General features: G+C 42.8%; 1 protein-coding gene across 3 annotated transcripts in view; it reads right to left on the bottom strand.

Annotated features, from left to right (window-relative positions):
* MGAT4D (MGAT4 family member D) overlaps nt 1-11,770 on the bottom strand; it is a 54,203-nt gene extending 42,433 nt beyond the window's left edge. For 2 of the 3 annotated variants that reach the window (XM_077755949.1, XM_077755951.1), the window contains exon 1: nt 11,491-11,770. In XM_077755949.1, the coding sequence (XP_077612075.1) occupies nt 11,491-11,584 (94 nt within the window). In that variant the 5' untranslated portion in view covers nt 11,585-11,770. Of the gene's footprint in view, nt 1-9,448; nt 9,572-11,490 lie in introns of all 3 variants that reach the window. The other variant, XM_077755950.1, reaches the window with a different exon arrangement.
* Between the last annotated feature and the right edge of the window lie 9,395 nt (nt 11,771-21,165).

The following is a 21,165-nucleotide window of genomic DNA, read 5'->3' as shown; positions in this document are numbered from 1 at the left end:
GAGTGTTGATGATGGCAGAGCCCGGGAGGTTTTAACTGTAAACAGGGTGTTCAGAGAAGGCTTTTCTAAGGAGATAACATGTGAGCACAGAGAGGAACAAAGCAAAGGAAGGAATGCAGTAAGTAATTCTGGTGCAGCGAGAAGGGCATGTGCAAAAACCTTGAGGCAGGGGCATGCCCATTATCTCCAGAAACAGCATGGAGGCCAGTGTGGCTGAAACAAAATGAATGACAGGAAGAGTAATAGGTGATGAAATCACAAAGCGACTGTTGTAAGGACCTTAGCTTTTACTTTAAGCAAAATGGAGACCCAACGGAAGTCCATAAGCACAGACTCACATAATCTGACTTACATCAGGACAGGATCCTTCTATCTCTTGTGTGTAAAACAGAGTTAGGGAAATTGAGACTGAAGAAGGGAGATTAGGGAAGAGATGTCAGTGGCTTAGAAAAAATGTTGGGATAAGTGATGAAGAATAGTTTAATTTTGGATATATTTTGAAGGTAAAGAAGATAGAATTTGCTGACATTGAATGAGAGATATAAAAAAAAAAAGGAGACAATGATACTCTGAGCAACTAGAAGGGAACAGCCATTTACTATGATGGAGAAGATGAAAGGAGCAAGCTTTGGTGTGAATATTAGGAGTCTGGCTGGAGACGTATTAGGTTTGAGATGCTTCTCACACATCTCAGTAGGCAGCTCCATGTGTGTCTGGTGGGAGAACTAGCCTGGCCTGGAAATACACCTTTACAGAGACCTGTGTTTAGATGCAGGAGATCACTAGGGGAATAAAGATGAGTAGAGAAGAGATGGGGCCCAAGGACCAAATCCTGGGGCACCCCAAGTTATAGGGTGAATAAATGACAGAAGACAGTAACAGAGCAAAGATGGATTAGCTAGTGAGGCAAGAGGAAACTCAGGTGTGTGTGAAATCCTGGAAACCAAGTGAGAAAAGTGTTTCAAGGAGAGGTAAGGCATCAACTGTCAAGTGCTGTTGAACAGGATGAGGGGGATGTGGACAGGGTGGACTGCGACTCAGCAGCATGTGGCCCAGGTGGCTGTGCAGAGGTGAAGTGAAAACCTATAGTGAGATGGGCTCAGGAGGAAGCAGGAGGAGAGGGCTTAGAGACAGGGCATCCGGACTCATTTCGAGAAGTTTTGCTGTGAGAGGGGGTAGGATGATGGGCAGTAACTAGGGTGGAAGTGGAAGCAAGAGACAGAGATCTTCAGTTTCCTTCACAGGACAGGAGAAAAACACAATGTTTATATATGGATATACATGACCCGGGAAAAAGGAGAAAACTGGAGATACGTGTGAAAGTAGATAAGAGGGGATGGCATCTGGTATGCGAGAGCAAGAGGGTGGAGAGGACAGGGAAATGTAGCACGGTCCTGACGCAGCCACCAAGGCTTGCCAGAGTTCAGGAGGTCATGAATTCAAAGTGAGACTGTCACTGTTTATTTCACTCCAGCCACATTCAGTCATCAGGAGGTAGATGCAGAGTAAAAGGAGGACACGGGATTTCACCAGGGTGTGATTTAGCCAAGTGCATATTACTGAGAAAGAATCAAGGGACTTGAGGGTGTACACCAGGGAACTGTTACAATGATTGTCCATGGAATCTGAACCTGATGAGGAAGAACACAGTGAGGGGGAGGCATGTGAAAAGGTAGATGAATCAACAGATTATAGGTCCAGTGGGTGTCAGAAGTTTATAGTAGCTGGGGTACTAAAGACAATGGCCTGGAAATTTGGGAGGTGGTGGTCAGAGATTTGGTTGCATGGAACACAGATTATGGAAACATAGCAATTATTGCTAATGAGAGAGAGTGACCCATGAGTTTAAAGATGCTTGCAGAAGGAGAGAAAGTGGAGGTATCATTTGATATCGTCAGAGTAAATAATGAGGCATCTTGGGAAGAAAGGTAGAAGAAAAATTTGGAAGGAGCAATGAGAGAGAAGAGAGGCATTTACCCTACCTTGAGTACAAATGGCATGGGAGAGAAAACACCACTATTTGAGAACAGGGGAAGTAGTGTCCTCAGTCAAGAGACAATTTCAGTGAAAGCAAGACAAAGACAATGTTCACAATGGCCATGAGCTCTAGTGAGCACAGTCAAAGGCTTTTGGGCACTGGGAAGGCTGGAGAGTAGAATAGGAAAGGAAGGGGCACAACGTGTGGAACCATGTGGGGATTAGAGTCCAGAAGGGGTTTAACCTGGGAGTCAGGGGCTGGGATAAAGGGCTTAAGGAGATCAGCCTTGATGGTCGCAACAAAGAATGCAGGGACAACATTGTGAGCATTGGGAAGACAGACAGACGGATGTGTATCTTGTCAGGGCCTCCAGGACCGCCGCTGTTCTTTCTTGAGTTTTATTGATGGAGGTGTGAGGGTGAGGGGTGGGTGTTTTACTCTGATCATTAAGTCTCTGGGACTCTCTTTTGCCCCTGATGACAGAGGCATTGAGACTGGGAGGGAGAGGTCTTAACTCTGAACACATGCAGCTCCCTCCTGAATTAGCTGCAGTCTTGGAAGTCTAGTAATTTTAGGTGATGCATTGCTGGCCCGAACAATCACAGCTCTGTAAGTGAAAATGAGGCTGAGGTTGCATATGGATCGGCAACCCGTGGTGTTTGCCATAGTCAGGGAGATAAAAGATAGCTCAAACAAGTTTGGAGCTTATAAAGGATGCGCATGCAAGCGTGCGCGCGCGCGCGCGCGCGCGTGTGTGTGTGTGTGTGTGTGTGAGAGAGAGAGAGAGAGCGGGGGGGTGGGTGGATATCTCCTCTTCCCCCTCTCTCTCACTTTCCTTCATTACTTCTCCATGAAGTTGCTACAGTAACACAGGACTCAGGAGCCATTTCTGCCTAATGAATAAATCATGAAGACAATACCCCGGAGACGAAGACAATGAGTTGGAAAGAACCTAAAGCCTTGATTGAGGTTAGGGAGGAGAATCACCGCAGGAGCCTATTATTTAAATGTTAAACCACCTTTGTTTTGGATACCTCTTAACACATCTGAACTTTCATTCTAATGGATACAAAGCAACTAGAATATGGCCCAGAGAAAATAAGGGAACAGGGGCACCTGGCTAGCTCAGTCAGAAGAGCACCATCTTGAGGTCATGAGTCCCTGCTTCAAGTGGAGAGTAGAGATTACTTAAATAAATAAAACTTTCAGAAAAAGACAAGAAGAAGGGAACAAAGCAGCTTCTAATCTTGGCTGCTTTGTTAAAATATGTAAGTTAGATAAGCAAGTCATAGGTTGAAACATGCACACACACACAAAACATAAAAAAAGATAACCACCACTAATGCTTTGTTTTACATGGTTCTAGACTTTAGCCTACTTTTTTTCCCTGTCATATAAAAATCAGATAGAATAATCCAGGGGAAAATGTATTAAAGTGGTTCTCTTTATGCTGAAAAAGGTATAATCTATGATGAAAACAAAATAGTTATTTTTTAGGTAGTCAAATACCAAAATACATAAAGAAAAAAACTATTAGAGACACGAATATAGCATATTCTTCCTATATTCTAATTAGGAAAAGCACAGAAAATGGCGAACAGTTTGGATAGAAAAAAGGTAAATTCACAGTTTGGAAGATAAATTCCAAATGGATTTTTAAAAAAAGAATTAGGGTAAAATATGAAACTATAAAAGTAATGGCGGCATATTTGGGTTGAAACACCTAATACTTTATTCATTCATCTGCCTCTTATGAACCAAGAGCGCACACTGTCCAGCCTGTGTCAAAAACTGGATAATGCCACTTCCCTGCTCAAAACCCTCCAGAGATCTCTCCTCAAACTTGGTAAAATAAGCAAAGCCCTCGCCAGGACAGAATCAGTCCTCTACCCTCCCTGGCTTCACCTCCTACCTAGGCTGCCTCACTCTGAGGGAGCTCAGCTCCAGTCACACTGGTGGCCGTTCCTCATACCAATCACCCACCTACCTTGTGGGTTTGACTCTTGCAATTTTCTGCACGGGGAATGCTTGTCCCCTGGACACTGACATGGCTAGAGTTTTCCAATTTCATTCAGTTTTCTGTTAAAATGTTACTTCCCCTGAGAAGCCTACCCTGCCACCCTATGTGAAACCGTATCCCTTCTCACTCCTTCTTACCCTCCCCTCCCCCAAATTTCTCATCACTACCAGACTTTCTATTATGTATTTACTGTTTTTTGTTTTTTTGTATTTACTGTTTTTATGTCTCTCTCCAGAGCTCTCTAGAATGCAAGCTTGAGAACAGGAAGCTTGGGGGTAGGGGTAGTACTAAATTCCCAATGTCCAAAACAGTATTAGGCATATAGTCCCTCTAAAATGTATGCTGAAATGAATGAACAAATTAATAGATGCATGGATGTGACAACATAGTGACTTTTTCAGTGATTTTTAAACTGAATTATGCTTTAATCAAAAGAACTGCAGCTATCCCAGATAAATCTTAAATATTCATGAAGTGGATACTATTGGAAGATTTTTACAAACTTTAGAAGTAGACATAGTTTAACTAGTATAACACTATGTAATTGGGGTTCCTGGGGTAATTGTCTCTTCCCAATATTGGATCAGGTGTTTGAAATGGATACACCATGGATGATGCAATATGTCTAAGCTTCCACAATGTCAGTCAGCCCCTGAGGGATCAATTTGGTAAACATGAAAGAGTTTTCTCTAGAGGAAATAGTATTTGCAGAAACAAGCGTGCAAAAAAGGGAAAAGACATATTCCCTAGTCTTACATTTGCTTCTTATATATTTTTACTTGATAATTCAACAATTAAAATATTTATATTATTTGTGTATTCACTCAGGTATTTTGTGAGGATGAAATGTTATAAAAATACGTTACAAAGGTTAGAAATTAGTAATAATATGTTTTGAGTCAATTGTGGTGAAATTGTAAAAACAGACATCAGTCCACGTGGGCGATGGGCCAATGTGACTTCTACTCATAAGAAAGGGGCCAGGTGACGTCCTAAGTACCACTGACTTTTGCTTCTTACAGCAAGAGTCCAAGGTACAGCTCTCTACTAGAAAAAAAAGTAAGACTCTTTTATAATTTTAAATTTTCTGTAGCCACATTTAAAAAAGGAAAAAGAAGGGGGCGCCTAGGTGGCTCAGTCGGTTGAGTGTAGGACTTCAGCTCAGGTCATGATCTCCTGATCTGTGGGTTTGAGCCTCACGTCAGGCTCTGTGCTGACAGCTCGGAGCCTGGAGCCTGCTTCAGATTCTGTGTCTCCTTCTCTCTCTGCCCCTCCCCCGCTCACACTCTGTCTCAAAAATAAATAAATGCAAAAAATTTTTTTAACAAAGTAAAAGAAACAAGGTATTTGTAGAGAATATATTTAATGTAATTCAATATATCTGAAACATTTAATCAACATAAAAATAATTAAACGAAGAGTTTACATTCTTTTTTGTGCTAAATACACTAAATCCTGTGTATAGTTTATACTTATAGACATATTAATTCGCATGCTAAATTTTAATGGTAACTGAAATGTAGCCTTACCAAAACAGTAAAACTTTGCTTAGTGGAGAAATATTTTGCACTGTTTCAACCCTTACATTTAAATTTAAATTAGTTAAAATATAATACAATTTAAAATTCAGTGTCTCGGTTGCATTAACCATATTTCAAGCACTCAACAGCCACCTAGTTAGGGGCTGTCACACTGGACAGCAGGTTTATGGCATCAGCTGTGAGCTTATTAGAAATGCGATATCTCATGGGGCACCTGGATGGCTCAGTTCATTGAGTATCCAAATTTTGGTTTCAGCTCAGGTCATGATCTCGCGGTTTCGTGAGTTCAAGCTGACTGTCAGTGCAGAGCCTGCCTGGGATTCTCTCTTTGCCCCTCCCCTGCTCATGCTGTCTCTCTCTCTCTCTCTCCCTTTCTCAAAATAAATAAAAAATAAACTCGAAAAAAGAAAAAAGAAATGCAATACTTCAGACTGCACCCTAGACTTACTGAGTCAGAATCTGAGCTTTAATGAGATTCACAGGTGACTGATATGCACGTTCGAATCTGAGAAGCACTATTATAGATCTCTTTAATTGTTTTATCTTTCTCATCATTGGCTTTCCCATAGTTTAGGTCATCATTGCTTCTAGCTGCACTATTATAACTGCCTCTTAATTAGTCTCTCACCTCCAAGCCACAATTCTGAAAACACAGCCCAAAGACTTTATATAGTTCTCTGAATGTTTACTGAATAAAGTCCAAACTACTTGCTTAGTATACAAGGTCCTATCCGTATGGCCATGACCTGACTTTCCCACTCTGTTTCATTCACTAAATTCGTCTAGCAATGAGAAGCATCCTAGGGTCTGCATTCTTTCTGCCACTTAATACTTACCATGTGTCATTCACTGAGCTATGTGAAAGGTAAAACAAACATGGATAAGTCAGGTTCCTGCTCTAAATTACAAGAGATGGAGGAAGGAGCATATATTTAAACAACCAGTTAATATAATTGTGAAAACGGAGTTATACTCAAACACAGAGGCAAAGGAAGGCGGAAATGCTTAACTAGTAAGGAGGACTGAGGGGTGGGGGATGGAGGGAAAAAGGCTTCAGAGCAGAGGGAATATTTGAGAATTTGAAGAATGTATAGAATTTTGTGATACAGCAAAGGGCAGGGAAGGGCATTCCAAAGTAAGAAAATAACAACATAAACGCCTAAGTATGAAATGGTAGGACGTACTGAGGGGAGAGCAAGTAATTCACTCAGGGGGTAGAAAGAAAGAGGAATGAACAGCATGAAGTTAAAGTATTGGCAGACCACTTTAAATTTATTATTCACTTATTTGTACCCAACGTGGTTCCAAAGAACGACTATCTGAGGCAGTTGGTAGGAATTGAAGCTAAAAAGGTAAAATATATTTTGGATTACTCCACTCCACATATACTTTGCAATAATCAAATTACACTATGAACCATGACCTTTGAACTCCCTATGAGTGGTCCCTCTGTGCATGAGATTTTATGATGAACTATTTCAAACACTGCGAAGAGTATATAAAACGGTCTGAGACAAGAAGAAACATCCATGAAGTCACTACCTTAGACTGAAAATATTCCATCTGTTTCCTTCTAAAAGCATGTTCCCCCTTCCTCCCCACTCCCAGATAAGCAGAATTTTCAATTTTGTATTAATCATCCATTGCTTTTCTTTCAAGTTTCACCACTTTTGCAAACTGATTCACATTTGTTTTTAGACTTTAGGCAGTAAAATAATACTTACATGTATTCTTCTGTACTTGCTCCTTTTGCTTAATTTATTTTTTGAAATTCATCCATACTGGGAAGTTCTAGGTCATTCATTTTTACTATTGTTAAATGTCCCACTGTTCTGAATATACAACAACATATTTATCTCTTCTACTCTTGATGAGCACTTACAAAAAAATGCAACCAAGAACACACCACATACATATGCTCAAGAATTTCCCTTGGATATATCTGGTGGTGGAGAGGTTATTTAAAATATTTAACCACCTGTATGGCATGGGTACTAATCAGCAAGAAGAGCTGGCCATAAACCATTGGGTAACGCTACACACCAGTTTCAGCCCTGACTAGCAGAAAAATTTCTAGGACACAGGGAAGGCATGTTACAGAATGAAAGTGATTGAATGTGTATGCCCCACTCCCAAGGGGAGTGTGTGTAAATTCCTGCACTTCCATAGCCTCACCAAATGTCTGATTTCCTAAATTTAAAAATCTGAAAGGTGTGAAAGGGTATCTTGTGTTTTTAATTTGCATTTCTTTGATTGCTAATGAAGTTCTTCCATGTTTATTCAACATTTATGTTACATTTGGCCTCAGAGCTTACTTTGCTGATATTAATACAGCTATACCAACTTTCTTTTGGTTCAGGTTGCTGGTATAAAATTTTCCATCCCTCTTCCAACATTTCTAGGTCTTTGAAGTTCAAATGTACCCTCTTGTAAACAACATCAAGTTTGGTTTTCTTTATATCCCATTAGAAAATACTGTAATTTCCTCTCTGGAACATTAACTATAATGACTGATATTGTTATGCATTATTTTGCTATTAGTTTAGTAGTTAGACTAGATTTCATCGTGAGTCCTTGACTTATTGCAGTCTCATACAAACTCTTACATTCTCACTCTTCAACAGTGCTTCAAGTCTGTACCATTTAACTCCACTTACCTCTCTCCTATCTTGGGATTGCTGTCATGCATTGTTGTTCTAGATATATTTTAAATTCCACAAGACATTTCAATTATTTTCTTGAATGACCCCCACTTGCATCCTGGACTCTGCTGGTGTAAAGCTACAGCTGGGACCGCTCTCCTCACCACTTCTGCTCCATGATATTGTAGGCATATTCTCACAAGGTCATATACTTTGGAGCTTATGTACATACTACAACACATATAGTTACAAGAGTATATCCTATATATTCATCCCACTTGGACTGGGCAAGGGTGCTTTCCATTCACCAACGGTAGAAAGAGAGACCCATGAAATTCATTTATAAAGTCTGGGTGCTCACATTTGCTTTTCATGTGCCCCTTCTAGATCCTTTTTGATTTGATTAAAACCTGAAATCTGTTACTTGTCCCAGACTTCCTTGCCCACCATGCTCTCATCACATTTTGCCAAGAGGAGGCAGTTGTGCCCATTTAGAGGCTGCAGGAGCCCTCCTGCATTTGGTGGTTCCTCTGCCAAACTGCTAGCTCCTGCTGGAGTGTCAGATGTTCAGGCAGCAGCAGGCCAAGTGCGAGCCAGCAAGGCAAGTGCTGGCTTTTCCAGGGAGGTAGCTAGCAGATGGGCAGCAGCACTAAATGCTGCATTACCCAGCAAACACACTCTCAAGAGAGGATCTGGAATCAGTTATCTGCCCTACATTGGCTTCTGTGCCCTACTTGGGCTTAAATGCAGGGACAGTCTACCACCTGCCAGAGGAGACGGGATACTGGAAGTCCATGACAGACACTGACAAAACACTTGCCTATATGGTCTTCCGTGGTTGACTGGGATAGAGTACCTACCTAGACTGTAGCCTGCAGACAAGTGGCAGCATTCACCAATAATGCAGGAATGAGGACTTTAAGGATTATGGGTGGGTGGGTTTTTCTTACTATACTGAAGGATTTCATCAGCATTTCTGACACTGTTAAATTCTCCTCCTTGACATATTTTCTTAGCTCTCTTGGTTTCTAGTTTTTCCTTGGCTTTGAAATATTAGTATTCCCCAGGGCTCATTCTTTGGAATGTTTCATTACCTATATCCACTCCCTATATGGTCTCATCCAGTATCATGGCTTTAAATACTGTATGCTGACAGCTCTCAAATTTATGTCCGCAATCCTGCCAGAATGACATACCAACCTCCTATTAATACTTTCATTGGAATGTCTAATAGGCACCATATTCTTAACAGAAATACTGATTTTACCCCAATCTGCTCTTGTCCCAGCCTTCACCATTCCAGTATAGGGCCACTCCATTTCTCCAGGGGTTCAGAGTCCATAGTTTCATTACAATAATATTAACTGTATTAAAATGCCTTCAGAGGTTCCTAACATTAAAAAAAAAAAAAAAAGAATGAAAATTAACCTAAAACAACCTAAGGACAATCTTGGAAGTCTGGCTTAATATATTTACAGGACTGTTGGGAGCCATTCGGACTCACTAGCCGAGAATACTCCTTGTGAGGTTAAGGCAGGTTTGCAAGGCCTCCTGCTGTCAGATGATGACCAATATCCACCCCCACTCAGTTATTTCTGCTTGAGCACCAACCCCTGAGGCACCTTGTTGATTGGTATCAGGAGTGACTTATTCTGGCCCTAATATGCTGACTGCACCTTGTGAAGGAACTTATTATAGGAACTGCTTCTTTTGTGATTATGGGAGCAGACATTGTATTTCCTGAAAATCCTGTTTTGCTTATACTTCCCCTTAAGGCAAACAGGTTATTGACCCCTGCTCACAAAGAACTAACTTTTGCCTTTGCTATGCTAAAAACATTGTCTTGTTTGTATTTGAATGCTAAAGATACCTTTCTTCCCCATATGATAAGCATCTAACTCACCTACATCAATCACTATTGATAAAGATAATACATGAGTCTTCTAAAAATCTATGTTCTGGGAAATTTTTACATATCAAGGAAATTTGTCATCAAAATCATTGTCTAAGGCAAATGTCACTTCTGTGCTATTTCCCATACACTTAACCATAAATAAAGCTAAGTCTCAGTCAGTGCAGAGATGCCTGCCTGGTGACCAGAAAGAATCTCATTGCTCTCTCATCTCTCTCTCTCTCGTTGACACCGTCCATCCTTCAGGGACCCCTGGACTGGCTGAAACAGACCCGGGCACAGGATTCCTAAGCTTAAATTCAAAATCCAATTATATGGATGCTAAAATGTTACACTGGACATTGGACAAGAGCTAAAAGATAAAATACAGAAACTCTAGTTAAATTTGAATTTCAGATGAATAATAAATCTTTTAGTATAAATATCTTCCATGCAATTTTTTAAAAATTATTTATTTTTAAAGAGAGCGAGCGAGTAGGAGAGAGGGGAAGAGGGAGAAAAAATCTGAAGCAGGCTCCAAGCTCAGCACCAGGCAGGTGGGGTGGGAGGGCTCCATCCCAGAACCCTGGGATCATGACCTGACCTAAGCCAAAATCAAGAGTCGGACGGATGCTCAACTGACTGAGCCACCCAGGAGTTCTAACCCACCCCAGCCCCCACCCCTGTGCAGTGTTTATACTAAAATCTTACTCATTGTTTATCTAAAGTTAAAATTTCACTGAGCAATCTCTACTTTAATTGCTAAAGTGGGAACCCCATAAACAAAATGAATTAAAACTTTTGTGTGTTTCAAAGTTGCAACGCAAGCCACATGGCCCACTTGAGAAAGTTGGGATGCTATACCAGTGCTCTAAGTGGTGCCTCTCCATCATCTCACCCCTTTCATCTTCTAGGCTCCTAGAGTTAGGGAGCCTTCAAGGGTGGCTCAGTCACCTAACGGTGGAACACAAAAGTGGAACGATGTTGGCTTTGTAATAAGAATTCTTTAATCAGACCTTCACCCATTTCTGGAAACGATGGGGAAGAGGAAGACGCCGGCAGCGGCAGGGACGCAGGGTACACCGTGGGCCCTTGAACCTGGGGAGGGAAACCCAGTGCGCAGGTAGGGAGTTGGGAGGTCCCCGCGGGCCAATCGTTAGCGCGCGCGCCTGGGGAGGCCGTGGCCGCCGGGGTAGACCAAGGGCGTCCGTTACAGCTTCACCGCCGGTCGTGCAAGGGCCTGGTGTGGGGGCGGGGGCTACAACTGTAAAACACCTCATACGAGAGCGGGCAACAGAGCCAGGCTCTCATGTCACCCCCTCTCTCTTCCACCCGGCCGCCCCGGCAATGGCAATCCCGGAGCCCCGGAGCCAGAGAGGGCGGGAAAGAAGGCAGAGAAGCCACCACCCGCAGCTTACTGATTTGAGTCATCCTGGAGATGCAGAAGCAGGAGAAGCTGAAGAGCACGAAGGCGGCCAGCGCGATCAGCACGTTCACGTGCTTGGTCCTCATGAAGCTGGCCTGAGGGGGGCGGCAGCGGCGCCGGGAGTGGAGAGGACAAGCAGCGCCCCCCCTCCCTCCGCCACCGAGCGGAATCGGAGCGCGCGCCGCCGCGCCTGCGCCTCTGGACGCTTGCCCAGCGCCCCCTGCCGGACGCCGCGTCCGTGAGGACCCCAGCACGCCTGCCCTTTGGCTCAGCGCGAAGCATCCCGAACCCCTTGCTAGGGCTGCTGGTAGTTAAATGCCATAAACTATGGGAAAGCTCTCCACTGCCTGGCACAGTGGTGGGTGCTCAGTGACTGTTACTTTATTTTCCTGCAGCAGTGACTTCTGTGCCAGACCCTAGGCTAAGCGGTTTGCATTACCGCTTATTGTATTACCTCAGTAAATCCTCACAACATCCCAATTTTTTAAGGCAATAAAGAGAATAACATCTAATATGCTCTTGTTGTCTTCCTTTTACCTTGAAAGAAAGGAGCCATTGTGAAATTGAGCTACAGGATACACAGCTGGAAGTAGTTCTGCTGCAAATCTTGTACATAGATAAGTTTATAAATAATACAGGAGAAGTTCCTAAATAATGATGTATCTTTAGCTTTAAATGAAAGCCATCAAGTGCCCAAATAACGTAGGGGGCTTAGACTTTTGTGTGGGAAATGGCCAATGCCAGTCTTTCAGCTTAATCCCTTTATCTTTTATATTTTGGTATCCTCCCCCCAGAAAGGATGAGGGAGTCAACTTTTAGGAAAGAAAAAAGTTATATATACAATGAGCACTGCAAGGGAGGTTTGCTAAGCTTTGCCAAGTTCAAGGTATCAGTTTCTCAGCCCTTTACAAGCCAAGGCTGGGAAACACTAGGTGAGAAAATCAGTGGGTAAGACCCTTTGGGCTCCATGAACTGTGGCTTGCTATTGGGTTCTCCACACTAAGCAGTCTTCTTATTGTCTGTGTCTGGTTATAAGCGTTTTACTTGGAGCCAGCACTGTACCTCAGGCTGGGCTAGTTTCTGGCTCCTTGAAAGAAAAGAAAGATTTGAACACATGCCAGCTTAAGGATGCCATTATGAGCTGTATCTTCTCGTGTGATGATGGCCAGGAGTTGTGACCTTCAGTCGAGCAGTGACCCAGCCAGATCCCAGGATTGGAAGCTGGGAGGAATGCCTCAACTTTATTCTCCTTCATCCCGTTAGTCGCTTGCCAGTGGCTCCCATTAGCTAAGTTCTACTGGAAGCCAGAAGGCAAGGACATTCTTTGCAGTGTATTCGATCTTAAGAACTGCCTCCTGCGATATGGAGTAGGGTGGAGAAAGATGTAGACTGACGTGTGGGAAGAAGCTATGCAGCACAAGGGATCTCCAAATTCAGATCTCATAGTCCTCTTCCTTGGTCCCCAGTTTCACACCTTTCAGCTTTTTGTTGAAAGCAAACGATGTCACAATCCGCTAGCAGCATGCAGGGAAAGTTTTTAATCCTCTCTGAGCTAGGGTTCCTCAACAGAAAGTTGGAATGAATATCTGTCCAAGGCTGCTGAGTTAAATAACATTCAAAAACAGTTAGCATATTTCTTGTCATTATGTAATGCTCAATACATTTTGGTTTTCTGTTGTTGCTCATCTGAGCAGTATTCACTTTCTCACGAATTCTAATTATTATTTTTTTCTACAGCAGATTCCCTGCTCAAACATCTTTCTTGGGGCACCTGGGTGGCTCAGTTGGTTAAGTGTCCGACTTTGGCTCAGGTCATGATCTCACGGTTTGTGGGTTCAAGCTCCATGTCACGCTCTGTGCTGACAGCTAGCTCAGAGCCTGGAGACTGTCTTCAGATTCTGTATCTCCCTCTCTCTGACCCTTCCCTGCTCACGCTGTCTCTCTCTCTCTCTCTCAAAAAAATAAATAAAACATTAAAAAAATTTTTTTTAATCCTTCAGCAAATCTCTGTTGAAAGTGAAAAGTCCTAGAATCGAGGACCTTACACAATCTAGTACCATCTACCTTCCCAGCTGTTGTATCTATCTCAGCTATGTATATGCCTCTAATTTAGTACTTAACAGTTTTACTGCACTCAAACTCACCAAATACCATGTTCTCAAGATTCAAAAAAGCATTTTGTTCTCACATCTTAATGCTTTTGAAATCCTCATATGTTCTCTGATTTTTATATTTTTGTTATTTCTTTTTCTTTTGTCTTTTTTTTCCCAAAGAAAAGAAAATCCAAAACCCTGATAACCAGTCCATGGTTTGTCTATGAATCAGAACACGTGATATTTATTGAACATCTACTCTGTGCCAGTCACTGACTTAGGTACTAGAGCTACAAATAGTCACCTGTTGGTTTTTGACTCCACCTTCTTTATACTCAAACACAGACTGCACCACACACACACACACACACACACACACACACACATTCATATCCCTACTTTTCAAAAGTATTCAAGACTTAACTGAAATGTCACTTCACAAAGTCTTCATTGATCGCCCATATATAAAGAAGTCTCTATGCTGTCTGAAAGCTTGTAGCCCTTGGGTCCTCTCTCGGGACACTCAGTCTGTATCACTTATCTGTTATGTAAGGATTTTATTTCTGTTACCATGTTATAAGTCCCTGAAAGAAAAAGATGATGAGTTACATATTTGCATATCATATTCCCCATTGTGCATTTGAGGATGTTTTACAGATGAAAGGTTTTGATTGAAACACAAGGCTATAGTACAACTGAGCCATGTTCACAACTAACCACCTATTGTCACTACCTGCTACCATTCAAGCCGACAAAAAATATCATGCCAGGAAATCCAGGCAAGAATGCAGTAGCGTTTTTCAAAGACCTTCACACTTCCCTTTTGTGGTTTGTTTTCTAAAAGTAGTGGCATATTCAGACCGTGAGGGGAGTAGAAAATTGCCAGGCTAAATAATTACTAAATATTTATAGGAATATCTATAAGAATAATAACAGGGATGGGAAAAGTATCCTGTGGGGGTATTACCAGCACTACAGCCATCGGGGCTTCTAGAGTTAATTTCAGTCTAAATGGTGGTCTCAGGACCATTATTAGCACAGAATAAACCTACTAGTGGGGACAGATTTTTCTAATCTTGTATAAACGTAGGATCCTGAAGGTGAAAACTCGGTCTGAAAGATAATAACTTGATAAAATGCCAGTTGTCCTGGTCCTATTTTCTGTTTCAAGTGATTTAGAAATAAGTCATCTGTGTCCAGGGCGAGTGCCATCTGTTCAGCACAGTTCGGGAAAACGACGGTGCTGAAAGGGACTTTCATGGGTCATCTAGGACAGCCCTCTTTCTTAAACAAGAATCACCTGGAAACCTTGTTAGGTGGATTTCTGGGCCCACCCTCCGTTTCTGATTTAGCAGGGTAAGGCTAGGACTCCGAAATTTGCATTTCTCACAAGTCCCAGATGGTACTGATGCCACTGGTCTGAGGAATGGCACTTTGAGAACCACTGCATAATAATAGCCCTGCATGGAATCATAGGTTGGACTTAGAAAAAACGTATAGATTACCCAGTTTATTCTCTTTGCCCAAACCATCCCCAAATACTTATTTGTTTTTTTAATTATTTTTTAAATGTTTATTTACTTTTGAGAGAGAGAGAGATAGAGAGAGACAGAGAGACAGAGACAAAGTGTGAGCAGGGGAGGGACAGAGAAAGGCAGACACAGACTCTGAAACAGGCTCCAGGCTCCAAGCTGTCAGCACAGAGCCCCAGGCGGGGCCACAAACCTCGAGATCATGATCTGAGCTAAAGTTGGATGCTTCAACAACAGAGCCACCCAGGCACCTCCAAAATACCCATTTAATAAAGACACCACATTCTCTGCCACCAACGAGGGGGATTCCATTATGTGCGCTGGTAATTATATTCTAGAAGTTAACAATATTTACAAAAATTTATTTCCTAGCCCTGAATGTACCAAGATGGGCCTGGTTAGGTAAACAAAAACAAAAACAAAACAAAACAAAACACACACAGAAAGCTTCCAGTTTCTAGGATTGTCTGCTGACTTGAAAGGCTGTAATCCTACCAAAGGGGCCCGGCCTAGGTGAGGGCTGAAATCGGCCCTTGCTCCGGCTGCGCTCTGGTGCCAGACTGGTTCAGTTCAGAGCAAGGAGCGCATCTTACACCAAGGCACACAAAAGCATCAGGTAGGCTGGCTGAAGCCTCATCATCCCTGGAAGGAGTGAACAAGGACAAGACATTGACTTGGGTCCCAACAAAAGTTAGGAAGCAGCATGGGTACCACATAGGGCACCTAGAAAAGCAGAGGAAAAACAAGCATAGCTTATCACAACCCAAAATGACAATGCCACTCTGTTACCATTGGGGCAGGGGTACAGGGGTCCTGTGTCACAGGTTTTCTCCAGATTACCCCGGCAGAGTTTTCGAGCCAGATGTCAAAATCAGCTTCAGTCTGATTTTTAAGGAGAAGAGCTCTTAGGTCTTCTCCCATCATCAGCCATGATGTAGCTTTACATCTGAGAGAAATCACTGTGATCACTTACCCTCAGACATTCTCAAGGACTGAGAATGGCAGTCTCTTTCCCCAGCATCATCTCTTGTTTGTTCTCCTTCTTCTAAAATGTGATCTCTTTTCCATTTACCACCTGTCAGAATACAAACCTGGTCTCCCCAGGCGAGGTCCTCGGGTCAGCCATACTCTCAATCCACGAAAAGAGCAGCAGTCGGAAACTTGCTAAGGCCTCCTTTTGTCCATGTCCAGGAAGAAGTGGGAGGCTTGCCTCGGTCAAGTACGATGCGGCTATCTTCCCACTCTATGGGGCGACTGGGAGAAATGGAGTGAGACCTACAGCCAATCCTTGTTTGGCCACATGATGTGAAGCTGAGTAGGGAAAGGGTTAACATGAGGCAGGGAGAGACAAGGGAGCCTCAGGGAGGCGGGCTGCAGCTGCCAGGGGGAGGCTGAAGAAGCAGTGGGGGGTGGGGGTGGGGGTAAATGTATTCCAGACCTGCCTGGGCTAGGTGTCCTGAGTGGAGTCTTACAAACTTTCTGACAAAGTGCCAATAAACATTCAGGGACAGAAACCCTCTGCGGCTACCCAGGCAGGACCCCTTCCACTCTTGAGAGAGCTTTATACTTTCGCTCAATAAACTCGACTGCTTTGCTCACTCTCTGTTGTCCTCGAGATTTGTTCTTTGAATCCTTGAGACAAAACCAGTGTCTCTTCCACCCTTCTGTAACAAAGTCTCTATCCAACACAGGGCATTCCTTAAAAAGATGCATCCTTAGGGTGCCTGGGTGGTTCAGTTGGTTAAACGTCCAATTTGAGCTCTGGTCAGGATTTTAAGGTTCATGGGTTCGAGCCCCACATCAGGCTCTCTGCTGTCAGCACTGAGCCTGCTTCAGGTCCTCTGTCTCCCTCTCTCTCTGGCCCTCCCTGGGGCCCACACACACACTCTCTCTCCACTCAAGTAAGTAAGTAAGTAAATAAATAAATAAACAAACATTTTAAAAATATGCACATTTATGTCAAAAGGAATGGAAATTGTGTCTTGGGCAGCAATTCTCCCTTCCACTGGGTCTTCCAAGGATAGTGTTGGTCCCTTAAACATGGGATCCAATAAAATGAGTTTGTAAAGTGGGAAAGAGCGTTCTATCAGAGCACCATCCTCCACCTCTTCACTCCCATTGCAATACTGTGATTTATAATAAGAAATATATATTGTGTCTTCAGACTCCTAAAACCCCTGGAATTTCCTAAGGTGAAGAGTGGTAAGAGTGGTTTTCTTATGTTAATGAGGTCGCTTTCAGAAAGCACCCAAGTAAGGCAGCGTGTGGAACTTTCAGTCCCATCCCCCTGACCTCCGCGGATAGGAAAGGAGCAAGAGAGTGAGTAAAAATCACCAAGAGGGCCAAAGATTTAATCANTAGTCTAGGTGGCTCAGTTGGTTAAGCTTCCGACTCATGGTTTTGGCTCAGGTCATGATCTCACAGTATGTGAGTTTGAGCCCAGAATTGGGCTCTGCTCTGACAGCACAGAGCCTGTTTGGGATTCTCTCTGTCCCTGTCTCTCTGCCCCTCCTCTGCCTGCACATTCTCTCTGTCTCTCAAAATAAATAAACTTAAAAAATGAAACAAAACAAAAGGACGAAATTTGGAGCTTCTGGGTTGGGGAACACGTGGAGATAAGGGATAAGTGGAGCGCTTGGAGAGCATAGAAGTTTCATGCTTCTTTTCCACATAATGTGCTATCTTCCATACGACTCTTCCTGAGTTATATTCCCTCACAACAAACGAATAAATAAAATGTTTCTCTGAGTGCTGTGAGCTGCTCAAGCAAATTAATCCAACCTAAGGAGGGGGTCTTTGGAAACTCTGATCTACGAGGATAGGTCAGAGCACAGGTGACAACTTTCAAATGGTGTCTGCAGCAGTGGGTGGACGAGCAGTTCTGTCGGACTGAGCACTGTAGGGTCTGTCACTATCTCCAGGTAGGCAGTGTCCGAATTGAGCGGAACTGTAGGTCACCCAGCTGGTGCCTGAGCATTGCTTGGTGGTGTGGAAAAAACCCTATACACTGGAATTGATGGCCAGAATTGTATCCATCTCCAGCACCCAAAAACCTTTTCAAAGCCGTTCTTCCTTTACTATCCCTACCCCTCTATTTGGACAAAACACACATTCACCTAACTGATCCAGCCAGGCCTCCATATCTTTACATTGTATTTTCAATAATGTTCTAGCATCAATTTAACGATGACTTTATAGGTGGCAAAGAATTTGATGTGTCTGTATCATGTTGGGATTTGGAGTGGGAGGGAGGCGATCTCTGCACGCTGGAATGTAGAATGCACTCTTTGGTCCAGAGTTTAGAGCATTGCAAAGGGGCTACGGCAACCACCCAGCTGGATGCAAATGGGCTCATGAAGCGACCCACCTCGAAATAGCCTTAGGCCCTAACTGTCCACTTACAACCAGGCACTGTTCGTAAGATTACCAAAAAAAGGGAAATTTCCATACCTTCCCATACTCCCTCCCTCTGCCCTGGAACTGTGGGCCCTCACCACCACCTGTCACAGACAGCCTCTCCTTTGCTGTTCTGCCCACTGCTCCTTGCAGTGTATTCAATAAACGCTTATCTCTGTAATTCAGCCTTAGGTGAATTCTTCCACCACCTGCACCACCAGCCTTCACCAGACCGGAGCGCCCCCCGTTTGGTGCTCCCCACGTCATCCTATCGAGACACCTCACACAGAGAGAGATAGGGAACCAAACAGCACTTGACAGTGTTTGTTTGGGCTTTAGTCCAAGATAGAATAAATGTCAAACTCATTTGGATCCTGTGGGGACTGCAAATAGTAATTAATCCTATATAGTTCACTGGCTTTTATGCTTGGAGCCTTTTGCCCAGGAGATTTTTCTGAATGCCATCTTTAAATGGCTAATTTTGTTGCTGCTGTTAGTAGCAATCAACAGTCTCTTACCACAGTAGTGGCACAGGTAAAAGACACATGTAATACATCATCATTCCATGCACTGTTGCGTGGCTTTGGCACCACTTTACGCACTTAAATTATGTGGCTACTTCTAGAAAACGGCAGGGTGTCAGCTTGGCATTCCATTCCCCTCCTGAACAACTCCATTCTTTTTCTTTAATGTTTGTTTATTTTTGAGTCTGAGAAAGCATGAGCAGGGAGAGAGGCAGAGAAAGAGGGAGATAGAAGATTTGAAGCAGGCTCTGAGCTGAGAGCAGCAAGCCAGATGTGGGGCTTCCTTCCAGGAACTGCNTTCTATTTTCGTTTTTTTAAAAAATTTATTTATTTATTTATTTATAGAGAAGGGAAGGGGCAGAAAGAGAAGAAGAGAATGCTCTGCGCAGTCAGCACTGAGCCTAACATGGGGCTCAATCTCACAAANGAGCTGAGAGCAGCAAGCCAGATGTGGGGCTTCCTTCCAGGAACTGCGAGATCATGACCTGAGCCAAAGTTGGAGGCTCAACTGACTGAGCCACCCAGGCGCCCCTCATTAACTCCACTCTTAAGATCCACTGTAATTAAAGCCCCATAGGGCCTTCCACAATTGCATCACCTACAATAGGAGTATTCTTAATGTGCACGCATCAAGATTCTCATCCGGTTACTGGCTTATGACCATTTAAATATGCAATCATTGCCCTGAGGTTAAAAACCTAAGTTCTTCTTCCACTGTCGTATAAACCAAGAAACTTGTTTTTGTTTTTGTTGGTTTTTAAGAAACTTGTTTTATTTTGTTGAAAAGGAAAACATGGGGTTTAGACTGTTCAGCAAGAGATGTGAACTGTGAATTAGTCCTAATGCAAGATGCTCCTTGGTCATGGGTGTGTTGTAACTCCTCACAGGGACCTCTGACCTCAGAGGGACACGAATTCCATTTTATTTGAGAACTTTGTTGTACAGCTTCCTCTTTATCACAACCTCCTTTTCTTTTTTTCTGTTATTACCCATATGATATCATAGGTAGTTTAGATCTTAATTTGCTCCTTTTAAGTTGTGGGGTTTGTTTTCATTAGAGTCCAACGTCATGCCGGCAACCGGCTCTCTAGCGCCATCATCAGGAACTTTTTGTGCAAAAATATCCCAGTAGTCGCCACAAGGCGGCAGTATTATTTACATCTTACTCAAAGCTTCCAATTTGCTTGTATTCTGGCATCAGAAATTTGTAAAATTATCTGTGAATGTATTAGAATCGTAGGGTTTCAGAGCATACTTAGGCCACTGCCCATTATATATTTTTCATAGTTTGCCAAATAGTTCATAAAGGTATTGTGCCTTTTTTATTGGCAGAGTCCTGGAAGGAGAGTTATTTATTATTTATTGTTCATAGAATACTTCTGGTAGCCCAAAGTTATGTTGAGAAACTTTACTGATTGTGGTAAGTGCAGAATTTTAGCTTGGTTGATGAATCATTAGGGTAGTCATTTCCGCCATTACTTATCTCAAATCTTCTGAATCCCTTCCTCCAAGGTGGGGGGAGGGAACAATCATAACGTCCTCAATATAATAAATTTTAACTTCACGTTGATGGTGGTCACGTCTAACTCCAACGTCATCAACTGTGGCAGTGAATTGAAGAGGTCAGATGTCTTGGGTAAGGACCCTACACAGATATTACGTTCCTTCTCATGATCAAGCAAACTGCGCTTGATTTCTGAGAGTGGGATCAAAAAGACAGAACCAGCTGAAATGATCACGAAAACTCCACTGTCTGGCACAACAGACACTTGTTTCTATTTTCGTTTTTTTAAAAAATTTATTTATTTATTTATTTATTTATTTATTTATTTATTTATAGAGAAGGGAAGGGGCAGAAAGAGAAGAAGAGAATGCTCTGCACAGTCAGCACTGAGCCTAACATGGGGCTCAATCTCACAAACATAAGATCATGACCTGAGCCAAAATCAAGAGTCAGATGCTTAACCAACTGAGCCACCCCGGCGCCCCCAGACTCTTGTTTAAATAATTAAATCATTGAGGAAACGACCTCAATGAAATCGTAATAGTTAACATGTTGTTTTCAAGAGCCTTCTTTTTTGGTCCTGGGTCACAGAAGATTACTACAAAGCATTAGTGGAGA

This window comes from Crocuta crocuta, unplaced genomic scaffold (genome assembly GCF_008692635.1).
Source record: "Crocuta crocuta isolate KB4526 unplaced genomic scaffold, BGI_CrCroc_1.0 scaffold112, whole genome shotgun sequence".
NCBI lineage: Eukaryota > Metazoa > Chordata > Mammalia > Carnivora > Hyaenidae > Crocuta > Crocuta crocuta.
Note: the sequence above shows the minus strand (reverse complement) of the source record. Positions and strands in the feature narration are given on the sequence as shown.